This window comes from Balaenoptera acutorostrata, chromosome 10, assembly GCF_949987535.1.
Source record: "Balaenoptera acutorostrata chromosome 10, mBalAcu1.1, whole genome shotgun sequence".
In the NCBI taxonomy this organism is placed as follows: Eukaryota; Metazoa; Chordata; class Mammalia; order Artiodactyla; family Balaenopteridae; genus Balaenoptera; species Balaenoptera acutorostrata.
The window spans coordinates 52,072,593-52,094,548 of NC_080073.1; the positions used below are offsets into that span (position 1 = coordinate 52,072,593).

A 21,956-nucleotide genomic window follows, 5' to 3' on the forward strand; every position below is an offset into this window, starting at 1 on the left:
GAAAAATGCTTTTTACTATTCTTAGAGTTAATGTATTCGGTTTTATGTTTTGACTTAATATATATAGGTAGGAAATATAATATTGCAGACTGATTTTAAATTATACTGGGTTATTTTATATAGTGTTAGTCAATATATAAATGCTTATTCAAAGGAGCTTTATTTTGTATTATATATCATAGAAATTAATGACTTTATATATAGCTTTATTTGATTTTGAGTCTTATGGAAAATTGAGCAAAGCTTAGTTCTCTTAAAATACATTTTTCTAATGATTTGTGCAGATAAAAGCTTTGATGATGAAGAATCAGTGGATGGAAATAGGCCATCATCAGCTGCTTCAGCCTTCAAGGTTCCTGCACCTAAAACATCCGGAAATCCTGTCAACAGTGCAAGGAAGCCTGGTTCAGCAGGTGGCCCTAAGGTTGGAGGTAATGTAAATCCATTTCAAATCTGATATGCATGCCTCATGCCCTTGATATGGCCACACATACTTAGAACTTTAGAGGAATATGTTTATTCATGACTGCAGCAGGATTGCAGGTCTGGAGAGTCTGTTACAACACACAGAAGAAGTGCTGCCTTTTTGAAAATGTGTAAAATATTGTATTTTGATATTTCCTGTCAGAACATATGTGAGTTTGCGTTTTCTTGAGAGTATTTATTTTTCAGAAGCCATAAAAAGATATTTAAGGGAATTTTTTGGGTTTGGGTTTTGTTTTGTTTTTTGTTTTTGAGGAGAGAGCAGGTTTTTCAGAATTTGGCTATTTTCAGATGCTTTAGTTGTTAAAGAAATATTGTTTTATGTAATGTTCTTATATATTCATCTAGGGCATGAGTCTTAAATACTCTAACATTGGAAAAATGTTTGAAGATACTGGGTATTGAATAGTTTGTCACAATAGGAAATGGGTGGTGGTCAAGTAAAATTGCCTCAAAAATATTTTCTGGATTAGATAATAATAAATAGGAAAAAATAGGTTTTATGCAGTTATACAGAACATAGTACATTCTTTGATCATTTTAAAACTATTTCTAGCATATTGTCTAATCTTTGAATTTTTAATGAGTATTTTTTCATATACTAATTAGAAAGTTGTGAGTCCTTTTCAGGTGCTAGTTTTGCCAGGTTTTTATGGTAAAATGAATCCTATAAGAAAAAGGGTAAATATTTAATACTAAAAAGACAATAGTTCCTTTCTTTCCCTTTTTTGTTAATAAATTTGTATGTTAGTTATAATTTGGGAAAACAGATTTTTCCTTGTTTATGATAGCTGGTGGGAAAGTCATGGTCTTCAGGATTTTGTTTTTTCTGTCTGTAGTTCTTTTAGTAAAAGCAAAAAATGAAAGAAAAATAAACTATATTTTGACCAGGTTCTCTAAGTTGTGTTCTCTTGATCTTTTTATACAACCAAACGTTATTTTCTATGTCATATGATATTCTAAATATAGGAAAACTATTATAAATATTTCATCTTAAATATCTGTAACTAATATGTCATGTAACCAGCAAGAAAGATGGTATGGTATAGGTATACACACGCACATATTTGCATGCATATAAATAAATAGATAAATAAAATACTGTTTAATAGAAATGTCATATTGATTTCTCTGGATATTTCGAGTAATTTATACTTTAGTATTTTAATTATTTTCTTTTTGTTTTGCAATTATAGGAGTGTATTCTCATTCAGATGTTAGTTATTATATCCTATTACATGATGTCTATTATGCATTCTTACTTATTTCTGGTAAAAAGTAAATGACATTCTTTGCTTTCTTACTTTTGTAACAAATGGCTACCTTCACTTACTACAAGGGGAATATTTTTTTCTTTATTTTGAGGTATAGGTTTCTAATCTATGATACTATGATAATTATTTTATGAAATTGTCTTATTTGACTTAAAATGGATTAATATTTGAAATTCATGGTGAAAATATTTAACATTTTTGTGAATCTGAGCCAGTAGTTTATAATTAGCTCTGATTTTCATGTTTTACTTTCTTTTCTTAGATGAAAATTGAAGATTGTAATTTACCTACCAAAGGTCACTTAATTCTGATTTAATCAAATTGATAAAATCAGATTTCTTTTTAAAGGAACAGCAGACTTTCTTAATGCCATTCCCCCCTTCTCTGATTTGTAGTCCTACCAGATATGAGAATGTAGGTAGCTTTCATGATTGTAGTCATTAATCACTCATACAGATTATATTCTCCATCCTGGCAGTGGCCCTTTTGATAAAAATAAGGGAGAGACCTTCATTCTTTCTTCATTCTCCTCTTCGTCCACTTCTTCCTCCTCAGTCTTTTGGCAATTGCGTATTCATTCTGCAATTTTTAGTTTGTTTATTTCTTTTGTTTGCCATAGCTCATTTAGGTTCATTGCCCATTTTTGTAAGAAAAAAGCTATTAGAGGATACTGATATTGCTTCAGAAATTAATGTTATTCTTGGCTGTCAGCCCTTCTTTGAAAATTTAACTTTACATCTTTTTGTTCTTGGCAGAAGCTTATTGATTTTTAAATTAGTTGTAAAATGTTTTCTTAGAGTTGTAGAATCTTTGAGTTAGAAGGGACATTGGGAGTCATATAGTTAAATTTACTATTCAAGTATAGCAATCCCTTTCAAAATATTCCTGATAGATGATTATTCAGCATCTGATTAAATATGTGCTCATGGATTAAAATTTGGGACAAAAACCATCTGCAGTACCACTACGTATAGACATAATCAACTGATAAATTATGATGTACTTTGTTCCAGTTATTTTTATAATAACTTTTCTAACTATTTTTACACATACAAATATTTTCTCAGGAGGAGGACAGAATTGGCACCCTTCCTTTTGTAGTTTTGTATACCTTTTGTCTCATTAATATTTTACCCTGATCATTTCCTCATTGTCTTAAATTATTAACTTAAAACTATTCATGGCTAGTGTTCATATCTAGGCTGCTTTCACGTTTTCTGCAGTTATAAACGGTGCCATCATTCTTTTAAGTATATATTTTATTAGCATATCTCCAATCATTTCCTTGGAATAAATTTTTAAAGTTTACTTAATCAGAAGTTACAGGGATTTCTTGTGTTCTTTCAGTTTGGCATAGTATCCTCCAGAAAAGTTATAAGCCATTTCAATTCTGGATAAGTTAATTATTTTTTTATATTGCATTAAAATCTGCCTCCTTGTAACTTAGGCAGGGAAGATGAATTATCTGTTAACATGATACTTTCAAATACTTGAAGGTTGTCCTGTCTCTCTTTATAACTATTGTGTTTTCTAGACTGTACAGTTTCTTTCTCATAACTTTACATGGAATAATGGTGATTTAGTCCAGGCATTTTATTTGCTACTCCTTGGTATATGATAAACAGGTATGATTAGTTCCTAATTAAAGGAGTATGGTAGGCGGAGGTATACAATAGTGGTATAAGCCACTCACAGTCCACTGAGTTTAACAAATTTCTTTTCAGAAGGATTACCAAAATAAAAGTAAAGTGAGCTTCTTCGGAATCCTGATTGAATCTACTCTGAAGTTTTGGAGTTTAATTTACTTCACTTCTCCCAGAGATATATGTCAAGATTAAAGAGATGTATGCTATTTTTAGCAAAGTATCCTAGCCAGTTAAAGCCAGTAGGACCTGTGTTTAATCTTTAGTGTGTGTTAGTCTTGTTTTGTTCTTTGCCTCGGTGTGCCAACCTTTTCTACTCATATTGTAATTGTGGGGCTTTTAAACCAAGGAGAATTAAAAAAGAAAAGGTTATGGGTTGCTCCCATAACCTTTTCCAAATATATCATGGCTATAAAAATCCATATTATGTGGATGTCGAAAGTGTTACCTTTGTGCTTTGCTAATTAGTATAAGGATAAATTGAATTCCCTTAAATAGTACATTTTCTGAATAACATTTGTGACTTCATAATAAGAATTTAGATAAACATATTTTCCCTCCTTTTGGCTTAATGGCTTCAATACAATTGCTGAATATACCTGATTATTTGTAATACTTACATCTCTATAGTATTTTAGGTAATAGTTTTTAAAAATTGGGGGATGTTTTTACTTATGTTCTCGCATTTAAACCTCAGAACTCTTGAGTTAGGTACTTTATCTCAGTTTTACTGATGAGCAAACTAAAGTTCAGAGAATTTAAGCAACTTGAACAGGTCATGCATCTAGTAAGTGGATGAGGCGCAAAAATCACGTTGCTATACTGCCACCAACACTAATCTCACTGGGTAAATGAGGACTCTTCTAGATCTTAAAGCTCTGAGGTTATAATCTACAGGAATGATCACTACTTTCAGGGTCCACAAATCAGTCATTTTAAACCTCAACTAGTACGATTCCCAGCAAAATAGAATATTTGGAAATAAGCAAACTGGTAATTTTTTCACTATAAATGGAAATACTTTTTAGAGTTTTCTTTTTGAAATTGCCTTTTTAAAGCTTACTGAGTTATCATGTCCTTATTCCTGTACCAATTATTTTGGCTGCTATTCTTTTCTAAAAATAAAAATTGAATTAGATGATGATATAATTGTTTTTGTTTATAATTAGTACCAGATTCTGACGTTAGTGATTTGTCACTGAGGCTTGTGTGTAATCATTGAAACACATCATTAACCAAATCATCAATTGTCAAAGTTCTGTTGTTCTCTCTCACTTACCCATTCATTCAAGCAGACAGAGTATTTTCTCTCTATTGTTTCCATCTAATACCAAAGACTACTTTGAAATGGTTTTAACTTTGAATTCTTACAATTGGTTAATTACTGTCTTTTCAAATTCGGTAGCACTTACTCATCTTTAGGGTATTTTATATTAGTTTTACTTTATGTCTTACCTGAGGTTTTATTAAGAATGTCTAAATATCTGTTTTCCACAAATTATGCTAATCGTTCCCATTTTTCCCTGTGATGCAAACAACAAAGATGTTTTTCCTTTTAAACAAATAAAGATCATGAAAATCAGTATATATTTGATAAAACAAATCTCACAGAATTTGTTGTTTAATCTTGAAATCTAAATTTTTAATTCATAAACCTCAATTTCTTGTTTTTGAACTTATGTAAAACCAAATAACTTTTCTGTTTGTGTATTTTGTTTTGCTCATTTTCTTCCTCCTTTCTTCCCCCTAATGACAGGGAATGATACTAAACCCAAAAGATTTTAGCCTTGAAGGGATCTTAAAAGATGATCTGACTGCAGTTCAGATGAAGAGACTAAGCCTCAGAAAGTTAAATGATGTATCCAAGATCAGTTAGTTATTAGCAGAGATGAAACAAGGGCCCAGTGTTTGGCCCACTGTCAAGGGCTTTTTGGATTATCTCTGGGTCATCTCCTCACTAATGCTGCATATAATACATATTTCGTATTTTTATCCCATATAGCAAAACACTATTAATGACATTTGGAATTTAAGGATTGGCCAGTCACCATTCTGTCTTAAATTTCTGAATCCCATGTCATTCATCATAAGATGCCCTGGTGCTCTCTCTCTTAACTATGGTTTTAAGGTAAATAAGATTTGAATAATTAACCAATAAGTTATTATAAATATAAATCAATAAACTGCCCAATGGCCTACTGTGTCTAAGAATATGTGTGTTTTGCTGTAGTTATTTTCTTTGACCTCAGTTTTGTTTTACCTCTTGTGCAAGACTTAAAGTCAAAGAAATTTCATTGTGCAAGGTTTATTTTTTGAAGCATTCAGAATGTTGAGAGGGGGGGAAATTAATATAAACAGCCAAACTATTTTGATTAAAATTAGTAGACATATTGAAGACCCAGTCTCTTCACAGATGAGTTATTGTCTTTATCTACATCTGTACGTAGAGCTTACTGTGTGCAAGACTTCATGTTAGGCACTGAGGAGACCATAGGAATGCTCAAGAAAAAAAGCAGAAAAGAAATTGGAAAAGAAATTACAATATCTGTCCATGCTCATTATCCCACCAACCAGTGTTAGTGGTTTTTAGTGTTTTGGCCTTTCCATACTTCATTTGCCTATACTTTTTGACTGAGATTTAAGTGTTAGAAAATTATAGTGTCATATAGGTAGGCAAATTGATTTCAAGGTTTGCCTCAGAAAAGAGTGAAATATCATTAATATAGATCACACATGTGAGGGAATTTCCATTAGTTAGATTTGTTATACTTGATCCATATAAAGTAGAAGTTTGTAATAACTTACAATTCCAACTTATATTTATTACATTATATTACTGAATTGGTAAGAAGCATTATTTCTATGATGGGCATGTTGTAAATTTAATTTTTTCCATTAACTTGGCATTTTTCTTTTTTAGAACCAAATTATGTATTTCTTACTAATAAATTGAATGGCATAATTTGATTTTTTAAAATATAAAATGCATACTCACTGTTAACAAGTCTAACATTAGAGAAATGTTTAGAAAAAAAAACTTGCATACCGTCTTGCTTTTCTAATCTCATTGCCCAGTGTTATGTATGATATCCTTCCACATCTTACTCCATTTTTATTTGTGTAGGTATTCAAATTAGATTTTATTTTTGCCCCCATTAAACATACTAGTAAACACTTTGCAACTTGCATTTTTTCCACAAAACATCCTTCCGTCCTTCAGCATCAAGAATGAGAGCTATCACATTCTTTTAATAGCTATACAGTATTCCACATTATTACTGTTCCATGATTTAATAAACTATTTCTCTGTCAGTGTCATTCAGGTTGTTTGCAACTTTATGCCATTACAAAGAATGCAGGTCTACATGTACTTATGTATTTGGTCATTCTGGTGCTTCTGATCTGTAGAATAGACTCCTCTAAATGGGGTTGCTTGGTCAAGGTTGTGTGTGCTTTTAATTTTTTTTTTTTAACATCTTTATTGGAGTATAATTGCTTTACAATGGTGTGTTAGTTTCTGCTTTATAACAAAGTGAATCATGTGCTTTTAATTTTAATAAAGACATTATTTTACCTTCTCCAGCCTTGAATATAACAGGTTCATTTTGATGGGTGAAAAATGGTACTTCTTTTTCTTAATCCTCATCCGCCTGTCCAGCCAGCCAGCAGCTAGCAAATGTTTACTGAAAGCTTTTAGTATGCTTGCTACTCTCGTAATCTCTGGGAAATATCAGTGAACAGAAGAAAGACCCTGTCCTCCCAGAGTTTATATTCCAGTGAGATTCAGAATATATAAATTCATTAATAGGGATTAGCATATCCTCTTGTGTGAATTGTAATTTGTTATTATTTGCCCATTTTTTAATTGGGCTGTTTGGTCTTCTCATCAGTTTGTTACAGTTTTTAAAATATTAGGCCTTTTATGCTTTTACTAAAAGTTACAAACGTTTCTTCAGTCTCTCCTTTGTCTATGGCATTTTTCTGTCAAAATTTAAAAATTTTTGTTTTGGTAGGTAAAATATCTATCCTTTTTTTTTTTTTTTTTAACTTCCCAATTTCCTGTCTTGAATAAGAAGGACTATTGTCTAGTCCCGAAAGTTTATACAAATAGTTTAATTTATTCTAAAACATAAATTATTTTACATTTAGTTTGTTCAGTATATCTGGAATTTTTTTTTTGTATAAAGTGACAATATATTCATTTTAATTTCTTTTCTTCCTTATGTATGGGCAAGTTAATGTCCATGCAATTGGATAAAACATTCTTTACTCCATTGAATTGAGATACTACTAACTGGATATATTTTGGTTACTGATGTTCCTGATGTTTATCTGTACTTATTCTAGCTTTTTAGTGAGTGGTTTCCCAAACTTTTTATTGTGAAAAATTTTAAGCATATAGAAAAGTTGGCATGCAGTAAACACTCATCACCTAGATTTAGTAACTAGCATTTTGTCATATTTGTTTTAACCATCTCCATATAGATATATTCCCACACGTATTCTTTTTTTTTCCAAAACTCAACAGTTGGAAAGTAAATTGTAGACATCATGACATTTCAGCCATAAATATTTAATATACGCCTCCTAAGACTTAAAGGTGTGCTTCATTATAACCATAATACAATTATCATATGCCAGAAAATTCCGTAATATTATGTATAAAACAATCCCTTCACCAATTTTTATACCATGATATTGACCTTTTTTTTTAAAGAGTCTATGCCAGTTGTCTTTTAGATTGTCCCATGCTGTGGATTTGTCTGATTTTTTTGTGGTGATATTTAACTTGTTCCTTTAAGCCCTTTTATTTGCTGTAAGTTTATTCTAACTATATACCTCCTTTTAAGCACTTCATTCTATATTCAAATTTCCTCAAATGTCCTAAAAATATTTTTTAATAAGTGATTCTGTGGGGCCAGAAAGAAAAATTTACTGTTTGTTAGTTCAGGAATGCCCTCTTCTGTTGGTATAGTGAAATGCAACTTCTTTTCTAAATGATACGTGGAAGGCTTTCTATTCAGTGCTTCTGATTCTGTGATACCATCTCATTTCAATAGAACTGTTATCTTCTCTTTCTTCCTTTCCTTTATCTACCAAGCTTTGAAGGAATACCTCCCCCTTCTAAGTGCTACTTACCTCTTGTTCTGAGGGGAACCATATTTGATGTCTTTGTACTCCACTGCCAAGATCCTCCTCTTCCATACAAATGCCTCGGATTTTTCTCACCAGTGAGGACTCTGTAATTGATATTACTGGTTTTGGATGTTTATATTTCCCCATTTACCTGTAAATTGAAGTTTGAAGTGAGAACTTGTATTATAAGTATGTGCTGTGGACAGTTTTATTTGTTTTTCTTTTTGATCTCTGGTTTTCGGAGTATTTAGTAAAACATTTGATTTGAATTTGGATGACTACCATTTTCCCATGGGAATCAGAATGTCTACTGTAAGTTTTAAAATTGGGTAAGGAAATAACCTTTTTTTTTTTTTTACTAGATAATCCATTATCAGCATTTTGTTGAATTTTAGGCATTATTATTGAATTACTTTCCTTGTTGATCTGAATCACTTCTTTGTCGTGTATCAAATTTTTGTACATTTGTGGGTCTGTTTTCGAAGTTTGTATTTTGTTCATTTGATTAGTTGGCCTATCCCTGCACTAAAACCTAACTGTCATCATTATCTTAGGTTTGTAAGTCCTCATTTCTGGTAGGGCAAGTACTTCCTCCCTTTACTTTTAAGGATTATCTCAACAGTTCTTGGTCCATTGCCCTTCCAGATTTTAGAATCAGCTTGACAACTTCCACAAGAAACCCTGTTGGAGGCTTGATTATGGCAGTACTTTGGGGAGACTGGACATCTTTATGATACTGAGTCTTCCTGTCCATGAACACACAATATCTATCCATTTATTTTAGTGTTCTTTAATGTCTCATTAAAATTTATTCTTTTTTCCACCTCAAGGTTTTTCACTTCTTTTGTTTTGTTTTTGTTTGTTTGGTTTGGTTTATTTCTAGATACCTCAGAATATTTTTACTTTATGTTAAAAAACATAGTTTTTTTTTGTCTGCGTTGGGTCTTCACTGCTGTGTACGGGCTTTCTCTAGTTGTGGCGAGCGGGGGCTACTCTTCGTTGCAGTGCGTGGGCTTCTCATTGTGGTGGCTTCTGTTGTTGCAGAGCATCGGCTCTGGAGTGCAGGCTCAGTAGTTGTGGCGCAGGGGCTTAGTTGCTCCGCAGCATGTGGGATCTTCCCGGACCAGGGCTCAAACACGTGTCCCCTGCATTGGCAGGTGGATTCTTAACCACTGTGCCCCCAGGGAAGTCCCAGAAAGCATAGTATTTTTTTTAATTGTAAAACTTCATTGAAAGAAATTTTAAAAGTCATAAATAAATGGACATACTACATTCCTGGATAGGAAAACAGTATTACAAAGATGTGAGTTCTCCCCAAATTCATCTACAGAGTCAACGCATTTTCTTTTTTTTTTTTTAAATTGAAGTATAGTTGACATGCAACGTTATATCAATTTCAGTTGTACAATATAATGATTCAATATTTGTATATATTGCAAAATGATCACCACAATAAGTCTAGTTAACATCCGTCACCATACACAGTTACAGAGCTTTTTTTCCCTTGTGATGAGAACTTTTGAGATTTACTCCCTTAGCAACTTTCAGATAAGCAGTACAGTGTCAACTCTAGTCACCATGCTGTACTTTACATCCCATGGCTTATTTATCTTATAACTGGAAGTCTGTACCTTTTGACTCCCTTCACCTATTTCATCCACCCCTTGCCTCTGGCAACCACCAATCTGTTCTCTGTATCTGTGTGCTTGTTTTTTTTGTTTGTTTGTTTTTTAGATTTCACATATAAGCGAGATGATACTGTATTTGTCTTTCTCTGTCTGATTTATTTCACTCAGCATGATGCCCTCAAGGTTCCTCGACATAGTATTTTCTTAATTTAAAATTTCTAACTTTGTTGCTGATGCATAGAAATGAAATCAATTATTATATTTTGATTTTGTATCTAGTCACCTAGCTAAAGTTTAATTTTTAATGATTTTACTATATATTATTTTGGGTTTTCTATCTACACCAGGATTTGGCAAATTACAGCCAGCAGGCCAAATATGTCCTTGCTATCTGGTTTTAGAAATAAAGGTTTATTTGGAATGTCGGGGAACTAAGGTCCTGCATGCCCTGCGGCCAAAAATAGATAGATAGATGGACAGATAGATAGATGGATAGACAAAGTGTACAGCTCAGTGTTTTCAAAAAAAAAAAAATCTGTTTGTTTAAGTGGACCCACATAGTTCAAACCTGTTTTGTTCAAGGATCAAACGTATTTGAACTTTGATTGTGAGCTCATTGCTTGAACTTAATTAGTGGAAGTCCTTCAGGTCCAAATTGGGGATTCCAGAAGCTTTCCTCTGAGAAGCTTTTTTCTGCTGGACACTGGGCAATCACCAATCAGGGACCCCTTCAGCCTCTCCTAGGTCTTGTCTCAACCAGAATTCTCAGTTACTCTTCTCCACCTCTTTACTGGGAACTCCACTTTTCAATAGGGAAAGCTGCAAAGTCACATTGTAAAAGGAGCAGTTGTCAGGCATGAGAGCAATTGTTGCAGCTACCCTTGCAGCCAGCCTACTGCAGCTTGCCCTCTGACCACGATAATTTACATGCCTCCCACACACAAAATGCACTCATGGACATTTCCCAAAAGTCTCATCCTAATTATACCATCAGGCTCAAAGTCCGTGATCCTTTGATCTGCATCAGGTCCAGATGCATGTGAGGTTTCTCTCCTCTGGTGTGGCTCCTCTCCATGCAGAGGCCTCTGAACTAAAAAGACATCTACTTGTACCCCACGTACTCAACATACAGGACAGAAAAACCATAATAGACACTCCTAAAAAAAGGGGAGGAGGGCTTCCCTGGTGGCGCAGTGGTGAAGAATCCACTTGCCCAGTGCAGGGTACACGGGTTCGAGCCCTGGTCCGGGAAGATCCCACATGCCGTGGAGCAAATAAGTCCGTGCACCACAACTACTGAGCCTGCGCTCTAGAGCCTGCGAGCCGCAACTACTGAAGCTCGTGTGCCTAGAGCCTGTGCTCTGCAACAAGAGAAGCCAACGCCATGAGAAGCCTGCGCACCGCAACGAAGAGTAGCCCCCACTCGCCGCAACTAGAGAAAGGTTGCGCACGGCAACAAAGACCCAATGCAGCCAAAAATTTTTAAAAAATAAATAAGATAAATAAGTTTCTTTAAAAAGGTTGGGGGAAGGAACAGGAACTTCATAGTAGTCACTGATTTATAGCAATTTTGAAATCCAACAGGAACCTGCTTTCAGGTTCCCTTATTACAGGGGTCATGAATGTTCCATCATGAAGGTTTCATTCTCTCTTTGGGTGTGCTTCTCTAAATCAGTGTTCTCTTCTGTTCTTGGTTTTGCCCTGGACTCTGGGCTCTGCCCCCGAAATCTTTTCTTCTTTTGTATCAAAATGTCCTGTGTTTTCAGCTGAGTGTCTTTTTCAACCTACTTCCCTTAGAAAGTTGGGGATCCAGAAAGCTCTTCTGTCTTTTCATAGCACTCTTCAAAAGCACTGACAGTGCTTTCATTAGTGTAACTCTCTTTAAAAATTATAGATTTTGTATGAATTTCATCAAGGTTCCTGACATATTTCCCTCCATGTTGTTTTTCCAGCATTTATCTTTCTCTTCAGTGCTAGTCGCTTCATTGTAGCATGAGAAGAACCTGCCTCTTTCCATCTTTGAGACTTTGTTCTCCTTGCTCCTGTATCTGTACTTTACCCTTTGTTTCATTCACCATTGTATCCAGCACTTCACCTTATTAGTAGTTAAGGACTAAGTAGAATGGAGTTTTCTCTTTATACTTAAACCTTTTAAAGTAGTATTTGAGGATTTCTGAGAATGCCTCCTCTAGGCAGTCTGGCACACTAGAAACCATGGTATCTCCTGAATGACAGTACCCTCTAATCCCCCTTCCCCTCCCTCTGCTTCCCAACCAAGTGATTACCAGCTTAGAGTGGATTCTAGAGCAGGGATCAGCAAACTATAGTGCACAGGCCAAATCCAGCCAACTGTCTGTTTTTGTTTCACCCATGAGCTAGGAATATTTTTTACATCTTTAAATGATTAAAAATAGTCAAAAGAAGGATAATATTGTGTGACATGTGAAAACTATATGAAATTCAAATTTCAGTGTCCACAAATAGAGCTTTATTGGAATACAACCTTGTTCATTGTATATTGTCTGTGGTTGTTTTCAGGCTACAATGGCAGAGTTGAGAAATTGCAACAGGAACCATATGGCCCATAAAGTCTAAAATATTTACTCTCTTGTCCTTTACAGAAAAGAATTACTGACCTCTGTTTTAGAGTGGTTAGACAGCTGGGCAAAGCTCTTCTGTTCTGTTTCAGCCCATTAATATTTTCTGGTATGATTGTTAACACAGTTATATTTGAAAGAGCTTTAGTCGAATTGGAAGCCAGCTTCGCTTGTCCTTTCAGCCCAACCTCTACTTGTGCTCCTGCTCTCAAACTTAATTTATCTAAATACATCTCCTCTTGGTGTGCACACTCATTCTCCTTTTCTTGCAGTAATATTTGACATTAAGGCCCATTACTCTTTTTGACTGTCTTCTTATGTAATTCATTCTCCTTGCTGGCGCTAAAGGGATTTTATAGTATTTTTGGGTGAACTTTTTAAAGCTGTATCAGAAAATGGAGTGATGATTGTGAGATAAAACAGTTCATTCAACAGTTTATTCTTGGCCCATTACTCTTTTTGACTGTCTTCTTATGTAATTCATTCTCCTTGCTGGCGCTAAAGGGATTTTATAGTATTTTGGGGTGAACTTTTTAAAGCTGTATCAGAAAATGGAGTGATGATTGTGAGATAAAACAGTTCATTCAACAGTTTATTCCCTATGCAAGGATCCTTTTCCTACTTTGTAGGCCAGACAGTCAAAACCAAGGTGAGGGGAAACATTAGGCAAACATGGATTGTAAAAAGGTTTACTTGTAATACATGCAAGGTATAAACAAGGTTAGAATGGGGAGCTCAGAATGTCCTCCGTCTTTACACTATTCGTATATCCCAAACACTCCCATTAGCAGCAGCTCTGCTTAAACAAAGTGATTCTCCAAGGTAAGAGTGAGGTAGATTAGGGTTAAATATTCAGACCATGCAAGTTCTTACCAAATTTGGTAATGCCCATGTCCAGGTTTAGAGACCTAGCTGTCATATCTGAGAGTCACAAGGCTGCATTTATTTGTCTCTGCATCTTCTGTGGGACTTTTAAAAGCCATTATATTCTACTCCCCCACCACTCCCTACTAGCTTATTTGGCCCTAGTCATAAGAAATTACTGCATAATAAAGAAATTATGATTAGAGTAAATTGTGACTTTCAAAGTTAGACTTTCCTGGGTATGTCCTTAGTCATTGGCACATTTTTCTGGCCTTATCTGGGATCTGTTCAGATGCTCTGCATCCCCTTGAAGGTTTTTGACATTGTGTTATGGCTGGCGGGCTAATGTATCGATGTTAGCATTCTGTTGTATGTATGATACCTTAGTAAACTGCATATACACTGTACACTAATCCTTCATACTGATCTCCCCTTCACTTCTCCATTCCTCTGTAAAACTTTCTGTCTTCCACACTTTAGTACACTAAGGTTGTTAGCTGGCTCTGCTCTGGTACATCTGCCCAGGTCTCCTCTACCACTTGAGATGTATACTTTCTAGGAGTCGTTGTTTGTTCTCAAACTTGCCTAATGGTTGCTCTTATTATTGTAACAAAGTAATTTGCAAGAAGTGGTAATATAAAGGAACAAAATATATTAATGAATGTGGAAAGAACTTTGTTTTTATGAAAACTGTGTTGAATGTTTAGGAACTGCTTGGTAAGGACCAGTCCCTAACGAAATTTCTGTTCAGTGGCTTAGACAAAGACAACTGTGAAAGACTGGGAAGAAATTGTAAAAATCTAGGCATATGCACTCCTATCAGAGGACCCATTGTCAAAAGCAATAAACCCTGCCATATTAAGAGATTGTAAATGAATGTATCTTATAAGATGTTAAGATAATATGATTAGCTATCTTTTTATTTCTTTGCTTTAGCTGATTATTTTCATGTAATCAGTTAGTTACTAGTACTGATTATGGGCATGGGGTTGAGAGTTTTATTATTTTATTGGATTTTTTAATATCTAGGGGGTAACTATAATTTTTTTACTCTTGTAATTGAATTTCCTATAGCAAGCATGCATTCATTCCTCTTTTAGTTTATGAAATTGTCATTGCTTTTAATTTGCAGTTTTATATTGCCTTAAACTTTATGCTGTTCTGTGGTCCATCTCTTACTGCTGTTAAAACTCATATACAAAGACCTTCTGAGGTTTTTATTTGTTTTTAAGATAAGGAGCTTTTTATACACCTTTGGAAATCCTGAGTATTTTTTATTTTTTAGGATGATTTTTTTTAAGTCCAGTTTTGCAGTATCTATATCTCCTTTGGTAGATGATAAACTTAATTGAAGAGATATTTTCTGTTTAATTTTTTAACCAGAGAGATTTTTTAAGTGAATTGTCCATTGGAATGTACATCTTAGGTATTTGAAAACCACTTCACATGTTGGATTTTTACCATGAAGAAAATAATAAGTAGAGTTATCAGCCAGATTTCAGTCAGAAGACAGAATCCACAAGTTATTTTTGCAGAGAGAATTTAATATAATTTGTTAAATGGGTATTGATGAATTAAGAATGCAAAAAGAGAACACTAAAGTATCATGGAAGAGGCCGAGGAGGCGAGAAGATTACTGACCCTTCTGCTGGCTTCACAGTCCATCAGTGCAGAGCCTTCCCGGCATTTATTCTCCTTCCCCCTCAAACAGGTGTCTCCTCCCCAGCTACCTATACCACAGTACTCTCAGCGGCTGTGTTAAGATTCCTTGGTTGAGTTTTGTGACGACAGTTCTCCATGAAGCCAAGTTCCCTCTGTTGACTCTGGTTTCTCCACTGTCATTAAGAGCAAAGACACTATTTTAGTGTCTTCTGCACAACAATTACATATAGCAGCTGAGTACCCGGGAAATAATATTTATAATTCATACTACTTCTGTTAAACAACTCCCCTCCCCATTTAAATACTGGTTAATTTGAATAAAAATAAAAAATAAAGTATCATGGATGTAGCAATCACAGTAAATAGCTCCTACCCCTAAAGCTGGAAGAACAAAATGAGGTTAAAATTATTGAAACATAGAGGCTTAGAGGAGAGGCCCTGCAGAGCTGTGACTTGACCTCTGAGGAGCAGGTACTAGCTGCCTGGTGTCTCTGTCAGGCATAGTGAGCTGGTTTCAGTGAATGTTAGAAAAACTGCTGTCTGGAACTGCTACTGAAATGAGCAACCTGCCAGAGTTGCTAGGGTTTTACTGACAAGAAGAGGAAGTAGTTAGGAAGGAGCAGGTCCCTTCTTCCTTCAGCTTTCATTCTTTCCACATCCCTACTGACACAGTTTAACAGGAAACCATTAGAATCAGCAGAAAAATGGTTTGCTCAGTCCTAGGCCCAGCATCACAATGTAAAAGAGTGTATTTGGAGCTGAAAGACAATAGCTAATTATTGGCTCTTAAACAACTACTGCCTGTTAAGTTTACTTTTTTATTGTGTATGTGCAATAAAAGAAGATTTGTTTGTATATTTAAAGTTAATTTCAAGACCCTCATTTCTTTCACATTTGCTTTCCTGACCACTGCAGCACATGTGGATCCTCTGCCTCACTTATTTGGCGTCTTTATTTATTTATGTATTTATTTATTTATTTATTTATTATTTTTAAATTTATTTATGGCTGTGTTGGGTCTTCATTTCTGTGTGAGGGCTTTCTCCAGTTGCAGCAAGCGGGGGCCACTCTTTTTTTTTTTTTAATTTTTTTAAAAAAATTATTTATTTATTTATTTATTTATTTATGGCTGTGTTGGGTCTTCGTTTCTGTGCGAGGGCTTTCTCCAGTTGCAGCAAGCGGGGGCCACTCTTCATCGCGGTGCGCGGGCCTCACTATCGCGGCGTCTCTTGTTGCGGAGCACAGGCTCCAGATGCGAGGGCTCAGCAATTGTGGCTCACGGGCCTAGTCGCTCTGCAGCACGTGGGATCTTCCCAGACCAGGGCTCAAACCCGTGTCCCCTGCATTGGCAGGCAGATTCTCAACCACTGCGCCACCAGGGAAGCCCGCGGGGGCCACTCTTCATCACGGTGCGCGGGCCTCTATCGCGGCCTCTCTTATTGCGGAGCACAGGCTCTGGACGCGCAGGCTCAGTAGTTGTGGCCTACGGGCCTAGTTGCTCCGCAGCATGTGGGATCTTCCCAGACCAGGGCTCGAACCTGTGTCCCCTGCATTGGCAGGCAGATTCTCAACCACTGCGCCACCAGGGAAGCTTTGGCACCATTATTGACATTTAGGGTCATATAAACTGACTGCTCAACTTTTTAAATGTTTATCCTTTCACCTGTATTTCTTGTGTCCTTGCTCTTGCATTGAATGAGGGATGAGAGGGCTCTGTTCCTATAGTTTGAATTCTACTACCAGCCTCATCTAGTACCTTACAGAGGGCTAATCAACCACTGCTAAGTACCTTCTCTTTTCTGAAAAGTTGGAGATTTTTTTAATACCTTCTTATAAATTGGAATGTCTCAAAATTACACCTTTTTCATATCAAAAGAGTTAATTTTTTTCATGGTGTTCTTAGTGCTAAAGTGCTTAAAAGTAAACTTTAAAAGATAAAGGGGCTTCCCTGGTGGCGCAGTGGTTGGGAGTCTGCCTGCTGATGCGGGGGACGCGGGTTCGAGCCCTGGTCTGGGAGGATCCCGCGTGCCGCGGAGCGGCTGGGCCCGTGAGCCACAATTGCTGAGCCTGCGCGTCTGGAGCCTGTGCTCCGCAACGGGAGGGGCCGCGATGGTGAGAGACCCGCGCACCGCGATGAGGAGTGGCCCCCGCTTGCCGCGGCTGGAGAAGGCCCTCGCACAGAGGCGAGGACCCAACACAGCCATAAATAAATAAATAAATAGATTAAAAAAAAAAAAAAAAGATAAATTTATTTTTAATTACCAGGTGCTTCTAAGGAAGGAGGTGCCGGAGCAGTTGATGAAGATGATTTTATAAAGGCTTTTACAGATGTCCCTTCTATACAGGTAAGGATGCCAGTGAAGTGGCATTCCCCATGAATATTGCCTATGTGCCTGTTCGTAATATTATTTATTTTTGTCCCTGTTTTCCAAATTCTTTTTTTCCTGAATTGACTTGCCAAACTATTATTTGTTGGTACAATTAGACTTCCAAGTGATTTTTTCAGTGAGGCTGAAACAAAATTGAATCCATATCAGTGAATCATCTTACATTGCAATGTCCAACTACATCCACTTTTTTTTTTTAAAGGTGCCTGTGATACAATGTTCTTCCATTTTTTTTCCTCCTACCTTTCCGTCCACTTCATCTCTTTCTCCTTTAAAGCCACATCCTTCTTTACTTGACTGTTGAATACTGAGATTTCTTAAGGGTTGGTTCTGGGCCTCTCTTCTCGCTCTCCATTTCCTTCCTTCCTTCAAATCCATGGCTTTACTTTGTGCCTTTACATAGGTAATGCACAGGTTTTTATCGCTAAGCCAGAACTCTCTTTAGTGCAAAAATAATTTTTCCACTGATTGTTTATTTGGCATCTCCTTTTAGATGTCTCAGAAGCATCTCAAATTCAACGTGCCCACAACTGGGCTCATGATCTTCCCCTTTCAAACCTACTCTTCCAGTGTTTTATATGTGCAAACCTAATTAGTTACACAAGTTAGAAACCTAGGAATTATTTTATTGCAGCCAATTCCTAACTTAGTGGTATTCAAACTTCTTCTCTCTGTATGCCCCCTAAAAGAATGTTTAAAAAATTATGTACCCCCTCACTAAAGTAAATTTTTGAGTCGACCCTTTTTTCCCATGTTAGGGGAGGGGGAGCCTGGCATTGTATTCCAGAGCAAAGCATCATAATAAGATTAGAAGTGGGAGAGGAACCTGCCTTTCTTTTTAAATATGGCAGAAGGACTTTTGTGAAGGGAAAGTGGGAGGCAGGAAAGGCTCAGAAGCCTCCAGTAATCACTCTGTAACAAATGTTTATCTGGTCCCCCTCCTGCCTCTTCAGCCTTGTCTCATGCCTTGCTCCCCTTTGTACTCTTGTTTTTGGCAAGTTTTTGTTTTAAGGAAAAGGAGAATTTGATGGCCGTTGAAAGTGAAAAATATAAATAGGGCCTATTTGATGGCAGTATCTGTTTGTACTACTCAGATGGTATCTAGGACCCCATTCTTTCTTATGTCTCATTTCTGGAGTCTTCTGCATTGTCTTCCCTCATGGTCAGCAACATGGCTGCAGCTGTCAGAGCCTCACTCCCTTAGTACCCTCTGCCTCTTCCCCAGCTGACCATGTTTAAAACTTTGAAATTCACTCTAACTGAACTAATTTAGGTTTTGTGCCCACCTCTGAACCTTGACTGTGATGTAGAGAAATACTATGCACTGACAGACTTAGGCCTTGGGTCACTATCTCTTCCCCTGATCCCCTTTGCACTCTTTACTACTGTACTTGGCCTTCTTTCAGTTTCTTTCTGTCACAGAGCCTTTGCACATGCTGTTCACCACAGGAAAGGCTGATCTTTCTCTATTTTGTCTAATGATGTCTCCCTCATGCTTTAGCTCTCAATTCAAGCTTGACTTTCCTAACTAGTTCAAACCCCCTATTGTATGTATACTTTCATGGCAGTATGTACTTCTCCTTGGTGATACTTTCTATTTGCAATTTCATATTTTATATCATTTGATTAATTTTTTTCTTTCCCTGACTAGATTATAAGTTCCGTAAGGCAAAGACCATGCCTATTTTTTGCTCACCATAGTGTCCTTAGTGCCTAGAATGTTACATCCCTGTTATGTGGATATTTGTTAAGTGAATGAAAGGATAATGGTGTTTGGCAGACAGTTAGCTCCAGAGGGAATAAAGCATGTAGCTCTCCTGGCTACAGTCTAGCGAGAGGGTCGGAGGAGGGACTAACCTAAAACATGTCCTTTTGCAATATTGTATAATAAGTATACGAATGCAATAGATATGTTATATACCTGAAGTCATTTTGAGAACTCAGTCCTGTTTTTACTAATCTGTAGGATATTTGCATTTTGTTTTTAAATGACAAAGCACTTTAAAAGTATATTTGAAGTTACTCATGAGTGGAGAAATATCCTTACCTGGGTAACAGGTAAGGAAGACAAAGCATTTTATTTTTTATTATCTATAATGTATTTTCATTCTCCATTTAAAAATGGTGCTAGAATGGGAAATAATACTATTACTGGAAAGATTATTTGAACATGAGGGCATAATTTTGCTGTGGCAAGAAATATTAATGTTATAATTTTGCATCTTTTCTTTAAGATCTATTCTAGTCGAGAACTTGAAGAAACATTAAATAAAATCAGGGAAATTTTGTCAGATGACAAACACGACTGGGATCAGCGTGCCAATGCAGTAAGTTTTTTACTTTTTATTTTTTTATCCCTCTCCTTTTTTTTTCAATGTTCTTTTTCAAAAACTTGGAAATTCGATAGTAGTACTATCTGGTATTTGCTTATGAAATAGAGAGTCTGATAGGTAACATTTCTTTCTGGAAAATACATTGAGATAATAGGCCTTTTCTTAGTTAGGGTCCATTTTTTTCTGTTTTGCTAATCAGGTGGAGCCTATCTCACCCATTTGTTAGTGTCTCCACTGTGCTACTTTTTGAGCTTCATTGATGCCCCGGGACGATGAGTCTCCTTAGGGTTACATAGTTGTGGAGTAAAGGGAACCCTCCTGCACTGTTGGTGGGAATGTAAATTCGTAGGGATGGCATTAAATCTGTAGATTGCTTTGGGCAGTATGGCCATTTAACCGTATTAATTCTTCCAATCCAAGAGCATGAGATGATTTCTTTGAATCATCTTTAGTTTCCTTTATCAACGTGTTATGATTCTCAGCATATAAGTCTTTCACCTCCTTGTTCAGGTTTATTCCTAGGTTTTTTTTTTTTTTTTATGTGATTTATAAAGGGAATTTTTTTTTTTTTTTTACTTTTTCTTTCTGATAGTTTATTGTTAGTGTAAAGAAATGCAACAGATTTCTGTATGTTAATTTTGTATCCTGGTACCTTGCTGAATTCATTTATCAGTTCTAATAGTTTTTGTGTGGTGTCTTTAGGGTTTTCTATATAAATTATCATGTCATCTGCATATAGTGACAATTTTCCTCTTCCCTTCCAGTTTGGATACCTTTAATTTCTTTTTTTGTTGATTTCTGTGGCTAAGACTTCTAAATTGAATAGAAGTGGTAGAGAGGCCATCCTTGTCCTGTTCCAGATTTTAGTGGGAAGGCTTTCAGCTTTTCACCGTTGAGTATTGGGTTTGAGTTTGGCATAAACCATTGGCTGTGGGTTTGGCAAAAATAGCTTTTATTATGTTGAGATATGTTCCTTCTATACCCACTTTGATAAGAGTTTTTACCATGAATGGATGTTCAATTTTATTAAATGTTTTTTCTGCATCTGTTGAGATGATCATGTGGCTTTTGACCACATTGATTTGCGTATGTTGAACCGTCCTGTGACCCTGGGATGAATCCAACCTGACCATGGTGTATGATCCTTTTTATGTGTTGTTGGATTCAGTTTGCTAATATTTTGTTGAGGATTTTTGCATCTATATTCATGAAAGATATTGGCCTATAATTTTCTTTTTTGGTCGCGTCTTTGTCTGATTTTGGTATCAGGGTGATGGTGGCTTCATAAAATGATTTTGGGAGTATTCCCTCCTCTTCAGTCTTTTGAAAGAGTTTGAGAAGGATTGGTATAAGTTGTTTTTTGTACGTTTGGTAGAATTCCCCAGTGAAGCCATCCAGTCCTGGACTTTCTTTGCAGGGAGTTTTTTTTATTGCAGATTCTATTTCACTCCTAGCAGTTGGACTGTTCAAATTATCTATTTATTCTTGATTCAGTTTTGGTGGGCTGTATGTTTCTAGAAACTTGGATGGACTTGTTTTTATATTTTGTGCTGTTTTAACAATATTGCAATAAACATCCTTGCACATATTTATAACAATGGTGTTTTTATTTTTATAGCTTAAATTTTTAAAAGTAGATTGGTGGGTAAAGAGTAGATGCAATTTTATTTTAGTAGACATTGCCAGAATATTTTGAACAAAGGTATTAGTCATCCATGATCTTAACAGTAAGAGCTATTACTGGGTGCTATCGAGTCTTTTTAACTTTTGCCAATCTAATGAAGGCAAATGATGTGTCTCTGTTGTAATTGCATTTGCTTATCACTGGTAAGGTTGAACACATTTTCTTATATTTATTTTGCCCAATTTAATATTTGGTTATTTGTCTTTTGTACTTATATATTGCAGATAATTTTTTCCTACCATATTGTAATTTCTTTTAGTTGTTT

At 35.7% G+C, this 21,956-nt stretch overlaps 1 protein-coding gene across 23 annotated transcripts in view; it reads left to right on the forward strand.

Annotated features, from left to right (window-relative positions):
- Positions 1 to 21,956, forward strand: part of CLASP2 (cytoplasmic linker associated protein 2) — a 179,220-nt gene that overhangs the window by 53,007 nt on the left and 104,257 nt on the right. For all 23 annotated transcript variants that reach the window (XM_057554500.1, XM_007191510.3, XM_057554501.1 and 20 more), the window contains 3 exons: positions 285 to 431; positions 17,553 to 17,632; positions 19,909 to 20,001. In XM_057554500.1, coding sequence (XP_057410483.1) covers positions 285 to 431; positions 17,553 to 17,632; positions 19,909 to 20,001 — 320 coding nt within the window. The remainder of the gene's footprint in view (positions 1 to 284; positions 432 to 17,552; positions 17,633 to 19,908; positions 20,002 to 21,956) is intronic.